This window comes from Trachypithecus francoisi, unplaced genomic scaffold (genome assembly GCF_009764315.1).
Source record: "Trachypithecus francoisi isolate TF-2019V2 unplaced genomic scaffold, Tfra_2.0 Lachesis_group16, whole genome shotgun sequence".
NCBI lineage: Eukaryota > Metazoa > Chordata > Mammalia > Primates > Cercopithecidae > Trachypithecus > Trachypithecus francoisi.
In genome coordinates, this window is record NW_022681461.1 from 91620760 (window position 1) to 91637657 (window position 16898).

The following is a 16898-nucleotide window of genomic DNA, read 5'->3' on the forward strand; positions in this document are numbered from 1 at the left end:
TAGGGGTAGAATCGGGTTTGGTGAGGAAGCAACTATTTCCAAAGCTCTGAAGGCTGCAAGTGTGTCAAGGAAGCAGGTAAGTCTAACAAGAAGAGCCCATAAGGTAGGCTTAGGATTAGTGGAGGAAGGGAAAAGTTAGAAAAAGGCAGATTTCAGGTCCCTGAAGAGCTCTAACAACTGGGGCTTTCTGACAATGACATTACCTTGAACCCCTTGTTGTCCTAAATGTTTAAGCAGAGGCTGAAAAATCACATATTGAAGAGAGGATCCTATAACAGGTGGCTCAGGGGTGGGGACTGGATTGGTTTAATATCTGAAGATTCTGTCAAGCCTCAGATTCTGCACTTCCTGATACCGAATGGAGTTTTTCTCTAAAAATAGTTCCCCGTCCCTTAATTCCTAATATCCTGAGATAATCTTTTTTGGACATTGTATCATTACCATTTAGAACAAAGCACCCCCACTCCCTTTCTTCAGAGGCATGTGCTACTCACAAACGTCTTCCCTCACCTCAGCTTCTCCACTTTTGAACTGAGAAGGGTTGAAACAGATTAGTGATTCCCAAGACCGGTATACATCAGAAGTACATAGGGGAGCTTTTATTTGAAAAGCAAAGCAATGAACAAAAACAGATTGCTAAGACAATCTGCCAAGGTAGGATCCAGAAATCTGTATTTTTAACCAGCACTTGGGTAGCTATGAGGCAGTTGGCTTTCTGTCATTTTGGGCACCCTGTGTCTGGACCTGATGACATCTGGTGTTCCAAATCTCTTTGGAGATGAAATGGGTGGTGATAATCCACAGTGCAGATTTTTGTATTCTAGAAGGTGGAGTAGGTTTGTGTGTGAGCATATCTGCAGATCTTCCAAATGGCGTTAATGGGATGGCGTTTCTCATTGAACTTGATGTGGGTATGATTCAAGGCTTCACCCACCCCAGGCTGGGGGTGTGAATTGTGAGTGGGTTCCCACAATCAGGCAAGGCAATATGCCACCAATCTAGTCCTGGAACAGCAAAGAGGCAGGCAGGTCAGACATGGTTACTGGAGGAAACACATGATTCCTTCTCCCCAAACCAGAATTCTGAAGACTTTGGTGGGGACTCCATGTTACAGGTTCCAGAAACTCAATTTTGTCAGATTTTGTAGATTTGGTCAAGATCAGATGAATTGATTTATGCTAACTAAACTCACAAAAGATGGAAGTGCAAAAAGATACTGAGTAAGAAATAAAACTGTTAAGGAAATAAGAAGTTTTATGTTTTGAAGCCAGCACATTCTCTCCCTATAAGACTGTATGAGAAAAATTATAATAGAAACTTGCTGGGTGAGGAGGAGCCAGACACAGAGGAATGGGTCATGTGACCTCAAGGGCCAGGGTCACCAAGCCATGACAGCCTGAGGTCTCCAATTATATGGCAGAGGCAGAGTTGCTCAGAAGCCCCTGCTTCCCTACAAAGTGCTAGAGACAGCGCATGCAGACATGTGATAATTGCTTTTGGTATAATAATATCATTGTTTAGACAGAAATGTCCTTCATTTTTTTCATTCAAAGTTTTATTAGATTTCCAAGGTCTATTCTTCCAAGGCCTGCTACACAGCCTGGCTTTTAGATAACTTGGTTTTTTATGGTTGAATCTAACAGGATAAGTTTATTTATAATTTTAGAGACATCATACTGTAATTCCCATGTATTGACTCAAGCAAGCCGTCAAAAAATAAACATGTATTTTCTGCCTTCATTATTCCTAGGGATGAAAGAGAGAGTTTGAAATGGAGGTATCCAACCAGTCTTCTGTGACAGAATTTGTCTTGCTCGGCCTCTCTGCCCATCCAAAACTAGAGAAAACGTTCTCTGTGCTCATCCTGCTGATGTACCTGGTGATCCTCCTGGGCAACGGGGTCCTCATCCTGGTAACTGTGTCTGACTCCTGCCTGCACACACCCATGTACTTCTTCCTTGGGAACCTCTTCTTCCTGGACATCTACTATACAACCTCTTCAGTTCCTCTCGTCATGGATGGTTTCCTCACTCCCAGGAAAACCATCTCCTTCTCAGGCTGTGCAGTGCAGATGTTCCTCTCCTTTGCCATGGGAGCTACAGAGTGTGTGCTCCTGGGCATGATGGTGTTTGATCACTATGTGGCCATCTGCAACCCCCTTAGGTACCCAGTAGTCATGAGCAAGGCTGCCTATGTGCCCATGGCTGCCAGCTCCTGTGTGGCTGGTGGAGCCAACTCCTTGGTGCAGATCTCTCTTGCAGTATAGTTACCCTTCTGTGGGGACAATGTCATCAACCATTTCATCTGTGAGATCCTGGCAGTTTTAAAGTTGGCTTGTGCTGACATCTCCATCAATGTGATCAGCATGGGGGTGGCCAATGTGATCTTCCTGGGGGTCCCAGTCCTGTTCATCTTTGTCTCCTACATTTGCATACTCACCACTATTTTAAAGATTCCCTCAGCTGAGGGGAGGAAAAAGGCTTTCTCCACCTGCTCTGCCCATGTTACTGTGGTGATTATCTTCAATGGAACCATCCTCTCAATGTGTGGGAAGCCCAAATCCAAGGATCCCCTAGGGGCAGACAAACAGACCTTTCAGACAAACTCATCTCCCTCTTCTATGGACTTTTGACTCCCATGCTGAACCCCATCATTTACAGTCTGAGGAACAAGGATGTTAAGACTGCTGTGAGAAGCCTGGTGGCTCAGAAATGCTTGACCCAGTGATGAGTTATATCCCATGATCCATGCACTCTGATGGCTTTCACTTGAGAATCTCAATTCCAAGCAAAGCTAGGTGAGGGGCAAGCTCAGTTTAGAGCCATGCTACTCACAGTGTGGTCCATGGATCAGCAGTATCAGCATCACCTGGGAGCTTATGAGACATACAGAGTCTTGGGCCCCATTGCAGAACTCCTGAATTGAAATTTGCATTTTAACAAGTTCCCCCAGGTGATTTGTATGGATGTTAAACTTTGAGAAGTATCGGTTAAGAGTCTGTAGTGGATACTGTGGTGTGCTGCCCGGATTCCTGTTCACTCCACCTAGCACTGAAGCACTCATTACCCCTGTGAGTACTGACGGTCAACAGCATTCAATGGAGTCTCTCTGCAGGGTTGCCTTTGACTAAAGAGTACTACCTCACCCAAAGTCACATGCCCTTCTCAAAGTCAACTCATACACAATGATGTCAATGTCAGTATAAAGATCCAGTCCTCCTTGCCTCAATGGGGTTATCTCTAAAGGTTCATCCCAGCTGGAGAGATTTCCCATGGTAGTTGCAGCTCTCCCTCTGCCTAGCCCTGCTTCTTCTACCTCCTCACATCCTGTACAGGTGTCGATCTTTTAAAATTTTTATTTATTTTAATTTTTATGAGTACATGGTAGGTGTAGATATTTATGGGGTACATGTGATATTTTGATACAGGTATACAATGCATAATAATCACATCAGGGTAAATGGGGCACCCATCACCTCAAGCATTTATCTTTTCTTTGTGTTACAAACAATCCAATTACACTCTTCTAGTTATTTTTAAATGTATAATAAATTATTGTTGACTGTAGTCACCTTGTTGTGCTATCACATACTAGACCTAGTATCACATACTAGATCTTATTACTACATTTGTGTACCCATTAGCCATCCCCACTTCTCCTCTCCACCAACCTTCCCAGCCTCTGGTAACCAGTGTTCTACTCTCTATCTCCATGAGTTCAATCGTTTTGATTTTTTGCTCCCACAAATCAGTGAGAACATGCAAAGTTTGTCTTTCTGTCCCTGGCTTATTTCACTTTCATAATGACCTCCGGTTCCATCTATGTTGTTGCAAATGGCAGGATCTCATTTTTTTGATGATGAATAGTACTCCATTGTATATATATGCTACATTTTCTTTATCCATTTGTCTGCTGATGGACATTTAGGTTGTGTCCAAATCTCGGCTATTGTGAATAATGCCGCAGTAATCATGGGAGTGCAGATATCTCGAATATGCTGATTTCCTTTCTTTTGGGTATATACCTAGCAGTGGGATTGCTGGATCATATGGTAGCTTTATTTTTAGTTGTTTTGAGGAACCTCCAAACTTCTCCATAATAGTTGTACTAATTTACATTTCCACCAACAGTGTACCAGGGTTCCCTTTTCTCCACATCCCCACCAGCATTTGTTATTGACTGCCTTTTGAATAAAAGCCATTTTAACTGGAGTGAGATTATATCTTATTGTAGTTTTTATTTGCATTTCTCTGATGATCAGTGATGTTGAACACCTTTTCAATACACCTGTTTACCATTTGTATGTATTCTTTTGAGAAATGTCTAGTCAGATCTTTTGCCCATTTTTTCAGTCAGATTATAAAACTTCTTTCCTATAGAGTTGTTTAAGCTCCTCATATATTCTGGTAATCAGTCCCTTGTCAGACAGGTAGTTTGCAAATATTTTCTTCCATTCTTTGGGTTGTCTCCTCACTTTGTTGATTGTTTCTTTTGCTGAGCAGAAGCTTTTTAACTAGATGTGATCCATTTGTCCATTTTTGCTTTGATCCTGTGCTTGTGGGGTATTACTCAAGAAATCGTTACCCAGTCCAATGTCCTAGAGAGTTTTTGCAATGTTTTCATTGAGTAGTTTCATAGCTTGAGGTCTTTGATGTAAGTCTTTCATTTTGATTTGATTTTTGCATAGGGTGAGAGATAGGGGTCTAGTTTCCTTCTGTATATGGATATTCCGTTTTCTAAGCACAGAGGTTTTGATCTTAAAAGCACTTCTCAGTAAATGTTCTGCATGAAAGTCTCCCCATCAGCACCAGCTTCCAGGGAACCCAACCAGTGACAGACAACAACAGTCAGTCTCAGCACAGGTGTGTGAACAGTGTGTGTATACATACCCTTCTCAGGTGTTTTCTGTACTTCCAAGGACAGTAACTTCTTGAATTCTTTTTGTTTAAAAATACCAGTTGTTCCCTAAAATGTATTTCATAAATTAAATTCCTCTAATTTTCATTTATATACATAAATCTTGATTTGTGTTTACTATGTAAGTATTTTTACTCCTGAACAGAGGGTGCAGAGAGTAAGCAGGGCTGTTTTAGCTACTGGGCAGGAGGGCTCAGTAGCCAGGTCTTTGACATTTTATTCAAGGACAAAGATGTTTGAGCTCTGGAAAACATGTTAGTCCTTGACTACAACAAAACAAAACAAAACCTAAAAAAAAAAAACTTAATTATTTATTTACATAAGAGAGAACATAATGTTCTCTCTACAGAAGGGAACATTATGTAATCTTCAATAATGAGTAAACTTTTCTATTCATGCATCATTATTTTAAAACAATCTGTGGATTAGACACTTCTACTTTGCAAGAATTCCTGCATTTTCATAGTTATTGTTGAGAAATCATAGAATTGCAAATTAAATGAGCCACTTATAAGACAAATAATTTTTAGAACAGAAGTAGAAAAGTCCTCTCAAATTTACCACAAAATTATACATAAAGTGGAATACATGTTCATTTTGACATGATGTGGGCTACGACCTCTAAAAGTAAGAGTGCCCAGGCCTGGAACAGCCTTGAGAGGGACGCGATAGTTCCAGATCATATTTGTCTGCAGCACCTGGAGAAGTCATTAGCATACAAGTGCTTAAAAAGACACACAACTGTCCTTCCCCTAGTATCTTTCAATCTCTCTTGCTCCTACTCTTGTGCTCAGAGACTTGTGGCATGTGTGGCTGGTAGACTTCTACAGAGGGCTTAAGTGAGGGCTCAGATGGGTGAAACTTTGTCCTAAGAGAAAATCCAAAATATGCCAGTCTCTAGCTTAAGGTCTGGGGTAGTCTGTGGGCATGGGGACTCCAAACCAGGGAGCTTCAGAGCTTCTTTTCCTCAGTCTTCAGGGAAATGACAAAAGCATCAGTGGAGATGGCCACACCCACACATCGTAATGAGAACTCTGTGCATGTCCCCCTGCAGTGACGTGTGCAATGACATCTATAAGGATGCCAAAGATGGTCAAAGAACTCTGACACCAACTTCCTTCTCCTTCTTACCAAGGCATAAGTAGTACCCAGAGTCTTTTTATTAGCAAATCATTCTGTATCGCTACATGGCCATCTGCAACCCCCTTATATAGCCCAGGGTCAAAAGCAAGGCTGCCTACTGCCCATGACTGTTGGCTCCTGGGTGGCTGGCAAAGCCAACTCCTTATTGCAGATCTCACTAGCCATACAATTACCCTTCTGTAGGGACAACATTGACTTCACTTTATTTATTTATTTTGAGATGGAGTTTTGCTCTTGTTGCCTAGGCTGGAGTGCAGTGGCACGATCTCGGCTCACTGCAACTTCTGCCTCCTGGGTTCAAGCGATTCTTCTGCTTCAGCCTCCCAAGTAGCTGGGATGACAGGTGCCTGCCACCACGCCCAGCTAACTTTTTGTATTTTTAGTAAAGACGGGGTTTCACCACATTGGCCAGGCTGGTCTCAAACTCCTGACCTCAGGTGATCCACCCACCGCGGCCTCCCAAAGTGCTGGGATTACAGGCGTGAGCCACTGTAGCTGGCCTCAATTTCCCTTTAACACCAGTCTTTATTTTATGTTTTATTTTGTTTTTAATTGACATATAATTTTACATATTATATTCATATACTGGGGTATAGTGTAATGTTTCAATACATATATACATTATGTAATGATCAAATCAGGATGATTAACATATCCATCACGTTAAACACTTGTCCTTTCTTTGTGGTAATGACATTCAAAAATTATCTTTTCTACACAATATATCCATTAACAAAATTACACTCGTACCCCACAAATTTATACAAAAAACGAACAACCACCCCAAATCCTCCCTTCTAACTATTTTGAAGTATACAATGCATTATTGTTAGCTATTGTCACTCTGCTGTGTAATAGAACACCAGAACTTACTTCTCCTATCTGTAACTTTGTAACCATTCACCAACCACTCCCCATCCCTGGTGACCCCACTCTCCCTAGCCTCTGGTAACTACTATTCTATTTTCTACTTCTATGAGATCAACTTTTTTAGATTTCACATATGAGTGACATTATGTGGGATTTTTTTTCTTCTGTGTTTGGCTTATTTCATTTAACATAATACCCTCTAGGTTTATCAATGCTGTCAAAAATGATAGGATTTCATTTTTTAAAGAGCTGAATAGGATTTCATCGTGTAAATATATCACATTTTCTTTATTCATTCATCCATTAATGAACACTCAGATTGATTCCGTATCTTGGCTATTGTGAATAGTGCTGTGATAAACGTGGAAATGCTTTTATCGCTTTCAACATACTCATTTCGTTTTCTTTGGCTAAATGGCCAGTAGTGGGGTTGCTGGATCATATGGTAATTCTATTTTTAGTTTCTTGAGGAACCTCCACACTGCTGTCCATCATGACTGGACTACTTTGCATTCCCACCGACAGTATATTAAAGTTCTCTTTTCACCACATCCTCACCAGCATTTGATATTTTTTATCTTTTTGATAATAGCCATCCTAACTGGGGTGAGATGATATCTCATTGTGGTTTTGATTTGCATTTCCCTGATGATTAGTGATGTTGAGCTTTTTTTCATATACCTGTTCGCCATTTGTATGTCTTTCTTGAGGAATGTCTATTCAGATCTTTTGCCCATTTTAAAATCAGATTATTTGTATTTTCTGGCTCTGGTGTTGTGTGAGTTTCCTATATATTCTGGATATTAACCCCTTGTCAGATGCTTCGTTTGCAAATACATTGATTACTTTTGATAGAAATTAAGTTTCAACCCAAGGCTCATCACTTGCACCCTCTCCCCTCATCCATCCTAAGAAAAACTTCACATCCTCAGGCCCTGCTAAGCAGGCATAGCCCTATTCCATATTAACTGATTCTCATATCCCTGGCCCTATTTGAGGTGACTTGAAAGATTCTCTGCCCCTTGTTGTCAAAGATTCCTAACCAAACAGGCCTTAGCAAAATGCTAGTTACCTGCCTTGCCCGTGATACCAGAGCTGCTTCTGCCTAAGGCTTGACCATGTTGCTCCCTCACCAACCCCAGAGCTCTCTCTTGTCCTCATCTCCTCTGCTTCAATCTCTATGCTAACCTGTTGTAATAGGGAGGGTAGCGTCAACACCTCTGGCAGAAAGAGTCCCTTCCTAATTGGGATCCAAGCTGCCAATAAATTCCCCATCATCTAAAAGTATGGATACCATGACACTTACTATAGGATATCATTTAATGTCCTCTCTGGTCACACTGGCACAGGGCCTGGCCCTGTTTAATTAATTTGATTAGTTAATTAATTTGATTATTATTTGATGAATAAATTTTTAGTTGTAAGTGGTAAAAACCCAAAGTCGAACCAGACCAGCTTAGGCAAAAGGTTGAATTTATTGATTTATGTGACCAAACATTGGGAGGTAAGAGAGGAAATAAGGTATAACAAAGGACTTGAATGCTGCCCAGACATCCTCTATTTTCTCTTTTGTGTGTGTGTGAGCAGCAATTATTTATCCAGATTTTTTTTTTTTTTTTTTTTTTTGAGACAGAGTCTCACTCTGTCACCCAGGCTGGAGTGCAATGGTGCAATCTCGGCTCGCTGCAACTTTTGCCTCCCAGGTTCAAGTGATTCTCCTGCTTCAGTCTCCTGAGTAGCTGAGATTATAGGCGCACGCCACCACGTCTGGCTAATTTTTAATAGAGATGGGGTTTCGCCATGTTGGCCAGGCTGGTCTCGAACTCCTGACCTCATGATTTGCCCACCTCAGCCTCCCAAAGTGCTGGGACTACAGGTGTGAGCCACCGTGCCTGGCCAGATACTTTGAAAAAGACATCACAAGAGTAACCTTTAAATTTTTTAATTGACAGGTAAATATTGTATGCATTTATGTTGTATAACTTTGTATTTTTCTTTTCGTTTTTAAAGATAGAGTCTCGCTCTGTCACCCAGGCTGGAGTGCAGTGGGGCAATCGTGGTTCACTGCAGCCTTGACCTCCCAGGTTCAAGTGACTCTCCTACCTCAGCCTCCTGAGTAGCTGGAACTACAGACACATGCCACCATGCCCAACTAATTTTTAAAAATTTTTATGTAGAGATGGGGTCTCGCTGTGTTGCCCAGGCTGGCATCAAACACCGGGCTCAAGCAATCCTCCTGTATTGGCCTCCCAAAGCATTGGGATTATAGACATGAGCCAGTGTGCCCAGTTATAACATTATGTTTTGATATATGTATACATTGTGGAATGGCTAAATCAAGCTATTTAACATATGCATTACTTCACATACTTATTATTTTTTGTGGTAAATTGTAATTCTCTGTATCTGCCTGACAGATCTAAGAAGAGTTTTTGATTTTTCAGTTGATTCAGCTTTTCACTTGTTATTAGAATGGAATGCTCAATAATTTCTAAGAAAGTAAAGGGGGACTTTCGGTTTTTAGTCTGGCATGTCAGGAACTTGAAAGTTGTCATTCCATTCTGGAGGCTCAGTGTGGACAAGTCTCAGAGTTCAAAAGCCCTTGTGGGGGAGGGGTGGGGTGCTCCTCATACTTTATAGTAACCATTTTGAAACACAACAAAGCATTCTTTTTTTTTTTTTTCTGAGACAGTGTTGCTCTGTTGCCCAGGCTGTAGTGCAGTGGCACTATCTCTGCTCACTTCAACCTCTGCCCCTGCGTACTGGGTTCAAGTGATTCTCCTTTCTCAGCCTCCTGAGTAGCTGGGACTACAGGCATGTGCTACCACATCCAGCTAATATTTTGTATTTTTAGTAGAGATGGGGTTTCACCATGTTGGTCAGGCCTGTTAAATACAGTAAAGTTCCTCTTCAAAGACACAGTATGTATAACTTTCTTGTTCTTTGTTCTGCAAGTAATCTTTCCTGCCTTTGCCATGCTCGGACATGTCCAGGCATGCCTTAACTTTAGTCAGTCTATAACCCACGTCCCCTTCCTTATTTGGGAATGTGTTAGCTTCCCAGTTCCCCCAAAAGTGACCTCCTCTTTTCCTTTATTCCTCCATTGCGCGTTTACCTGTTTAGGAAAAGTTTAAGATCCTGGCCAGTTGGGATCAGTTTAGCATGTGTGGTCCAGTTCCAGCCAATGGAAACAGGACACAGAAGTAGCGACAGTGTTTGGAATAAATACCCCTGCTTTCCTTTGTTCCTTGTGCTCTTGTAGCAACCAAAAGCATGAGCAGCACCCTTCAGCAGAAGTAAATTTGCCTTGCTGAGAAATCCTTTGTTTGAGTGCTCATTTTCTTTGTGACCCCAAGTAATTGTTTGCAACAGGCTGATCGCGAACTCCTGACCTCAAGTGATCCACCTGTCTCGGCCTCCCAAAGTGCTGGGATTACAGGTGTGAGCCACCATGCCTGGCCCAGAGCATTCTTTTACCAAGGTCTAACCTACTGGGGTTTTATCAGAGCCTAAGTGACCCAGCATAAGAGAAATGCCTAACTCTAGCAAGCTCTAGACCTTCTGTCCCATCTAAAGGGGAGAAAAAAACTAAGAGGCACTTGTACTGATCACATTCCAGTGACACAGGCTTCCTAAAAGACTGAGACCCAATCATGGGGTTACAGAACACTTCCCGCCACCCATCTCTCCCCACCCTACCCTCTACCACCACATACTAAAGGCCCATTTACTGCAGGTCCTTTTACCCACTACCTCATGTCTGGCTTTCAACAAAAACTCACAAGGCATATTCTAAGGCAAAAAACATAGTTTGATGACAGAACAAACATCAGAACCAGACTCAGATATGGCAGAGATGTTGGAATTATTAGACTAGGAATTTAAATAACTATTATTAATATGCTAATCATTCTCATGGAAAAAGCAGACAACATGCAAAAACTGATGGGTAATCTAAGCAGAGAGATGGAAATTCTGAGAGAGAATAAAAAAGGAATGCTAGGTATCAAAACCACTGTAACCAAAATGCAGAATGCCTTTGATGGGCACATTAATAGACCGCACATGGCTGAACAAAGAATGTCTGAGCTTGAGAATCTGCAATAGTAACTCTCAAAACTGAAAGGCAAAGAGAAAAAAGACTGTGGGAAAAAAAACTCAGAAAGAATATCCCAGAAGTGTGAGACAAATACAAAAAGTGTAACATACGCAAAATAAGAATACCAAAAGAAGAATAGAGAAAGGGACAAGAGAAATATCTGAAAAAAAAGGAGTCTTGAGGTTAAGAAAAAGTTTGAGAATCACTACTTTAAACATTTTCTTTTAAGTGAAAACATACAACTGTATTTACTTTCCAATCTTTTGACACAGAGAGAGGATATTTTCTTGTCTGTGAGTCCACTAATTGGACTCTTAAATAAATCACACCCATGGCACATTGTCTACAATTTTCAATTTAAATTACTTAAAGCAGAGTAAGAATTTGAAGATTTTTGCAGAAGAATTGTGGTGCAGAATCTGTCTGGATTTTAACAATTTTCTCCCTGACATCTAATATGACAGCAATTTATTTTACTATGAATCTATCCAAAGCATTCAACTTAGTTTTCATAAAGACAGCACTTTCCACTCTCTTTTTAGGTCAGTTTGTGTAATTTAAATTAACTTAATACAACCACAAGATTAACAATTGGCTTGAGTAGGCTGGGAAATAATCATAACTACCCTTAGCGTAACTCCCAGCTAGAGGGAGCAGGCATTTTGGGCAGCCAGGAACCTGACATGGGTGCTGGTCCCCACATTTTGCAGTGGGAATGGGGAGTATAAGTTAATCTCGGTAGCCAGGTAAAGGGAGATTGATTAAAAGCATTTTGCAAAACGTGGCAACCACTATCAATATTAGTGCCCAACTATTAACTCAAACCGTCCTTGCCCACTAATCCATAATCCTCAATTATAAGAAAGATTTCTTATTTTCATCCTTATCTTCAGTAACCATCACAGTGGGGATAACTTGGGGAATATTTTGATACCAAGTCTAAACAACGCTTCAGTCCCCAGTCCCCTATGCTAGTTTAAATATCCTCTCCTCTCTGTCTCCTCTGGTTTTTTATTGTTGTTTTTGTTTTGTTTTGTCTTATTTCATTTTCTTTCTCTTTCTTGGTTTTAAAACCCTGCCCCTTGCTCAACCTTTCTCTTTATCCCTGATCTGTCCCTAAGCCCTGCAATGTCTTCTGCTGACAGGTCTCTTACACTGGAACCCCCTCATGCCCTTTTCCCTTTCTTCCTCTGACTCTTCCCTGCACCCAGGCTCTCATATAAGTTAAGGGCACTTGGCAATTATCTCACAGAATGTAGCTGTCACCAGGACCTTTCTGGAGGCCAGAGGCCCTGTCCTTGTCATTTCGCTCTCTTTCTAGCATCTGGTGCTGGCCCATGGCACATGTCCCTTGCTTCCTGATTTCAAGGGCAGGGGCCAGGGCTGATCAGCTCTGGATGTGTGCTGAGGGGCTGCAGGGGAGGCCTTGCTCGGTGCACATGTAGATGACCAGTGTGTCTGTCTCAGCAGAGGCAAAGTTTTTCCCTCTTGTTTTGACAGGGTTGCAAAGGCAAGTGGCACAGCCTCCTCAGACAGACATAACGTTGTGGCCAAAGCATGGTCAGAACTTAGTTATTGCCTCTACTTGCAGGAATGCCAACAAGGACAGGATAAGAACTTTTTTTTTTTTTTGAGATGGAGTCTCGCTCTGTCGCCCGGGCTGGAGTGCTCACTCACTGGCCGGATCTCAGCTCACTGCAAGCTCCCCCTCCTGGGTTTACGCCATTCTCCTGCCTCGGCCTCCCGAGTGAGTAGCTGGGACTACAGGCGCCCGCCACCTCGCCCGGCTAGTTTTTTGTATTTTTTTAGTAGAGACGGGGTTTCACCGTGTTAGCCAGGATGGTCTCGATCTCCTGACCTCGTGATCCGCCTGTCTCGGCCTCCCAAAGTGCTGGGATTACAGGCTTGAGCCACCGCACCCAGCCGGATAAGAACTTTTTAATCCAAGGAACATTTCTTTTTTTTTTTTTTTTGAGACGGAGTCTCGCTCTGTCGCCCAGGCTGGAGTGCAGTGGCACAATCTTGGCTCACTGCAAGCTCCACCTCCCAGGTTGACAAATCCAAGGAACATTTCTTTGCAGCGAGAGTTAAGATTTACATAGAGCTGTCTGCAACTTGTATAATTGGGTTTGTGGGACGCACACCCTAAACTCCTGTGAGGCCCTTCACCAAACTTTAAATTGCTTCTGGGATTAAAACTGGCTCCCATACAACCAAGGCTCTAAACTGCTCCATGGCTCCCTGATAGAATCTCTGGAGAGCAGGTCTGGGTGAAGGCACAGGGTGCCCGCCCTGAGCATGCAGGCAGGACGTGACTGCAGAATCAGCTGGAAGCAGCTCCTCGAGCTGTCCTTCCTCTTGGCATCTCACCAGGCATGGAGAAGCCCAGGAAAGTTAGCAGCTAGAGCCCCTTCAGCTATGGCCAACCCCACATTCCCTTTACCTTGCTGTGAAATTTGAAGAAATTACTTAGTTCCAAGACAGCGAAATAGAATTTGCTATATGCTTCCAGGCACAGCCTCAACCGATGGGGCTAGCTGGAGATGGTCAATGTGGGCAGTTGGAACAATCACTTCTCAAGCCTGGAGACCTTCCAGCATCATCCCCTGCTATGAGACCTTTTGTCCAGGTAAGTGCCTGTCTCCACCATGGACTTATCTCCACACTGGATGTAGACTGGGTTCTCTCTGTGGCTAAACCTTCAGGTAGGTGAGCAGAAGAGCAAAGGTTGTTGTGAGTGGGAACTTGGTCACAGTTTCCATAGGGTCTTTTATAAGGGAAAGGGAGCAGGCATGTTCTGGGAGTCTAGGCCTGTGTGGGGATAGGGCAGAGTAGGGGGAAGAATGGGGAATAACATTAGAAGGAAGCTTCTGCCCAGTGTAAGGAAAACCTTTCTAGCAATGGAGGCCATCGACAAAGGAATGGGAGGTATGAGCTCCACCTACCTTAAGATGTTCCAAACAAAAATTGGGAAATTGTGTTGCATGGAAGGTATTCGTGCAATGGAGGGAAGCGAGACAAGACCAGTTACTTTACAGTATCTCCGCCAAGTCTAAGATTTTCCAGTTAGCAGTGCTAGTAACTCTAAAGACGGATCTCTTTTCCCCACATATTCCTGATGTTCACAGTCAGTCTCCTCTGATAACTGCATGAAGATGGCTTCAAACTGGGCCCAGTTTCTCCCACCAGATCTTTCCCAGCCAACAACAGTGTGATAGTTACAGATGGAATGTGTGGCTCCCAGGCACACCATCCACCCCCACCCAAGCCCTGACATGAAGCAGAGATCTCAGAGAAAAGTGTGACACCTCTACTCTTCATGAATATCCTAGAGAGAGAGAGGATGATCAAGGCTTCATAGTCGATTCTTTAGTGCTTGGTATTTCTACTCTGGCACAAATGGACTGGCAAGGATCTAATCAGAGTGGTAAGAGAAGGAGCCTCGGGGAGAAGGTGAGGAGCCACCTGGCCCTGTCCTTGCTCCCTGTGCTCCTTTCTGAGCTTCAGCTTCCTCATCTTAACATGAGAAGTCAAGGCTTGAGGTTTTCTTTTTTTTTTTTTTTCTTTTTGAGACAGTCTCGCTCTGTCACCCAGGCTGGATTGCAGTGGCACGATCTTGGCTCACTGCAAGCTCCGCCTCCTGGGTTCACGTGATTCTCCTGCCTCAGCCTCCCAAGCAGCTGGGACCACATGCGCCCGCCACCATGCCCGGCTAATTTTTTTGTATTTTTAGTAGAGACAGGGTTTCACCATATTAGCCAGGATGGTCTCGATCTCCTGACCTCATGATCTGCCCACCTCAGCCTCCCAAAGTGCTGGGATTACAAGCATGAGCCACCACGCCTGGCCAAGGCTTGAGGTTTTCTCTAGTGTGCTGGATCTATAGGTCTGCAGTGCCATTTTCAGCCTCCTTTGAGCGATCCCTCTGTAAGCCTGGGTGGAATTGTCTGCTCTTCCGTGGAGAAACCATTACTATGACATTGCAGTGGTTTAATGGTCAGTTCAGATATAGAAGGCCCTGAGTTAGGAGCTGTGACATAAAACTGCTCCCAAAGCACAGAATCTACCTACAAACTCACACTGGGAGGCATGAGGGACACTTGTCCTTGGATTCTATTCCTGCTCCTTCATGGGTCTGGAGCAGACTGGGAAACAGCAGTACTGGGAACAAAGGCTGGTTAGAGGGGATATGGAAGTGCTTCTGTTAGTGCCTCTAAGCTCTCTTGCTCAGAAACTCCTCAATGACAGGGCAACCAAGGGAGATCTCCAACCAAACTCAAGAGAAATGAACTAGAAACCAGGAATCAAGTAACAAATGTAAATGCTGGATAGACCCTAGTCTTCCCGATCTCTGCTCATCACATGCTCCCTGGGAAAGACTGTATTTGGAGCTGAATTATCAGAGAATTAGAGCCAGGGGAGTGGGTGGGGTGATGTCAGTGGCCAGCATCACTGAGTGTGACAGCCTGAAGCCCCCAAGGACACTGCAGGGACAATTCAGGGACAAGTAGGGCTGGCCAGAGGAGCCCACTTCCCTGGACAGTGCTGGAACCATGCAGCATGCCCTCAAAGTCCTCTTTTATGGAGCTTATGCAGATCCTTCCTTACATATCCATTCCTTCAAGTATGTTAATACCACTGATCTGATGAAAATTCTTTCATTTATCATGGTTTGATTAGATTTCCAGGCTCTGCTTCTCCTGCTTTTGATCTGACATGTCCTGACTTTCAAGTTAACTTCAGTAGGCAGTGAATTTTATCTGTTAGCTGCTGATATTACAGTTTGGCATCTCAAAGGGTAAATTTGATTATATGTTCTAGAAGCATCTCATTATAAATACCACATACTGGTCTTTATAAACATGTTTGCTGTTCTCATTTTTTCTAAATGGGGAAGAGAGAATTTAAAATGGAAGTGGCCAACCAATCCATTGTGGTAGAATTTGTCTTGCTCGGCCTGTCAGATCAGCCAAGGCTGGAGAAAACATTCTTTGTGCTCATCCTGCTGATGTACCTGGTGATCCTGCTGGGCAACGGGGTTCTCATCCTGGTGACTGTGTCCGACTCCCACCTACACATGCCCATGTACTTCTTCCTCAGGAACCTCTCCTTCCTGGACATCTGCTACACAACCTCTTCCATTCCTCTGGTCCTGGACGGTTTCCTCACGCCCAGGAAAACCATCTCCTTCTCAGGCTGTGCAGTACAGATGTTCCTCTCCTTTGCCATGGGAGCCACAGAGTGTGTGCTCTTGGGCATGATGGCGTTTGATCGCTATGTGGCCATCTGCAACCCCCTTAGGTACCCAGTAGTCATGAGCAAGGCTGCCTATGTGCCCATGGCTGCCAGCTCCTGGGTGGCTGGTGGAGCCAACTCCTTGGTGCAGATCTCTCTTGCGGTACAGTTACCCTTCTGTGGGGATAACATCATTAATCATTTCACCTGTGAGATCCTGGCAGTTCTGAAGTTGGCCTGTGCTGACATCTCCATCAATGTGATCAGCATGGGGGTGGCCAATGTGATCTTCCTGGGGGTCCCAGTGCTCTTCATCTCTGTCTCCTACATCTGCATACTCACCACCATCCTGAGGATCCCCTTAGCTGAAGGACGGCGAAAGGCCTTCTCCACTTGCTCTGCACATCTTACAGTGGTGGTGATTTTCTGTGGGACTATTCTTTTCATGTATGCAAAGCCCAAGTCTAAGGACCCCCTGGGGGCAGACAAACAGGATGTTTCAGACAAGCTCATTTCCCTCTTTTATGGAGTGTTGATCCCCATGCTCAACCCCATCATCTACAGCCTGAGGAACAAGGACGTGAAGGCTGCTGTGAGGAGCCTGGTAAGTCAGAAATGCTTCACCCAGCGATAG

General features: G+C 43.5%; 1 protein-coding gene and 1 pseudogene across 1 annotated transcript; both read left to right on the forward strand.

Annotated features, from left to right (window-relative positions):
• The first annotated feature begins 1771 nt into the window (after window positions 1-1771).
• Window positions 1772-2727, forward strand: LOC117099415 (annotated as a pseudogene).
• A 13211-nt stretch (window positions 2728-15938) lies between these two features.
• On the forward strand, window positions 15939-16898 carry LOC117099275 (olfactory receptor 13C7-like). Its single transcript, XM_033238720.1, has one exon. It carries the CDS (start codon window positions 15939-15941, stop codon window positions 16896-16898), a length of 960 nt encoding a protein of 319 aa, XP_033094611.1.

Coding starts and splice junctions, on each gene's coding strand:
- LOC117099275 (XM_033238720.1), top strand. CDS start 15,939: ATGGAAGTGGCCAACCAATCCATTGTGGTAGAATTTGTCTTGCTCGGC.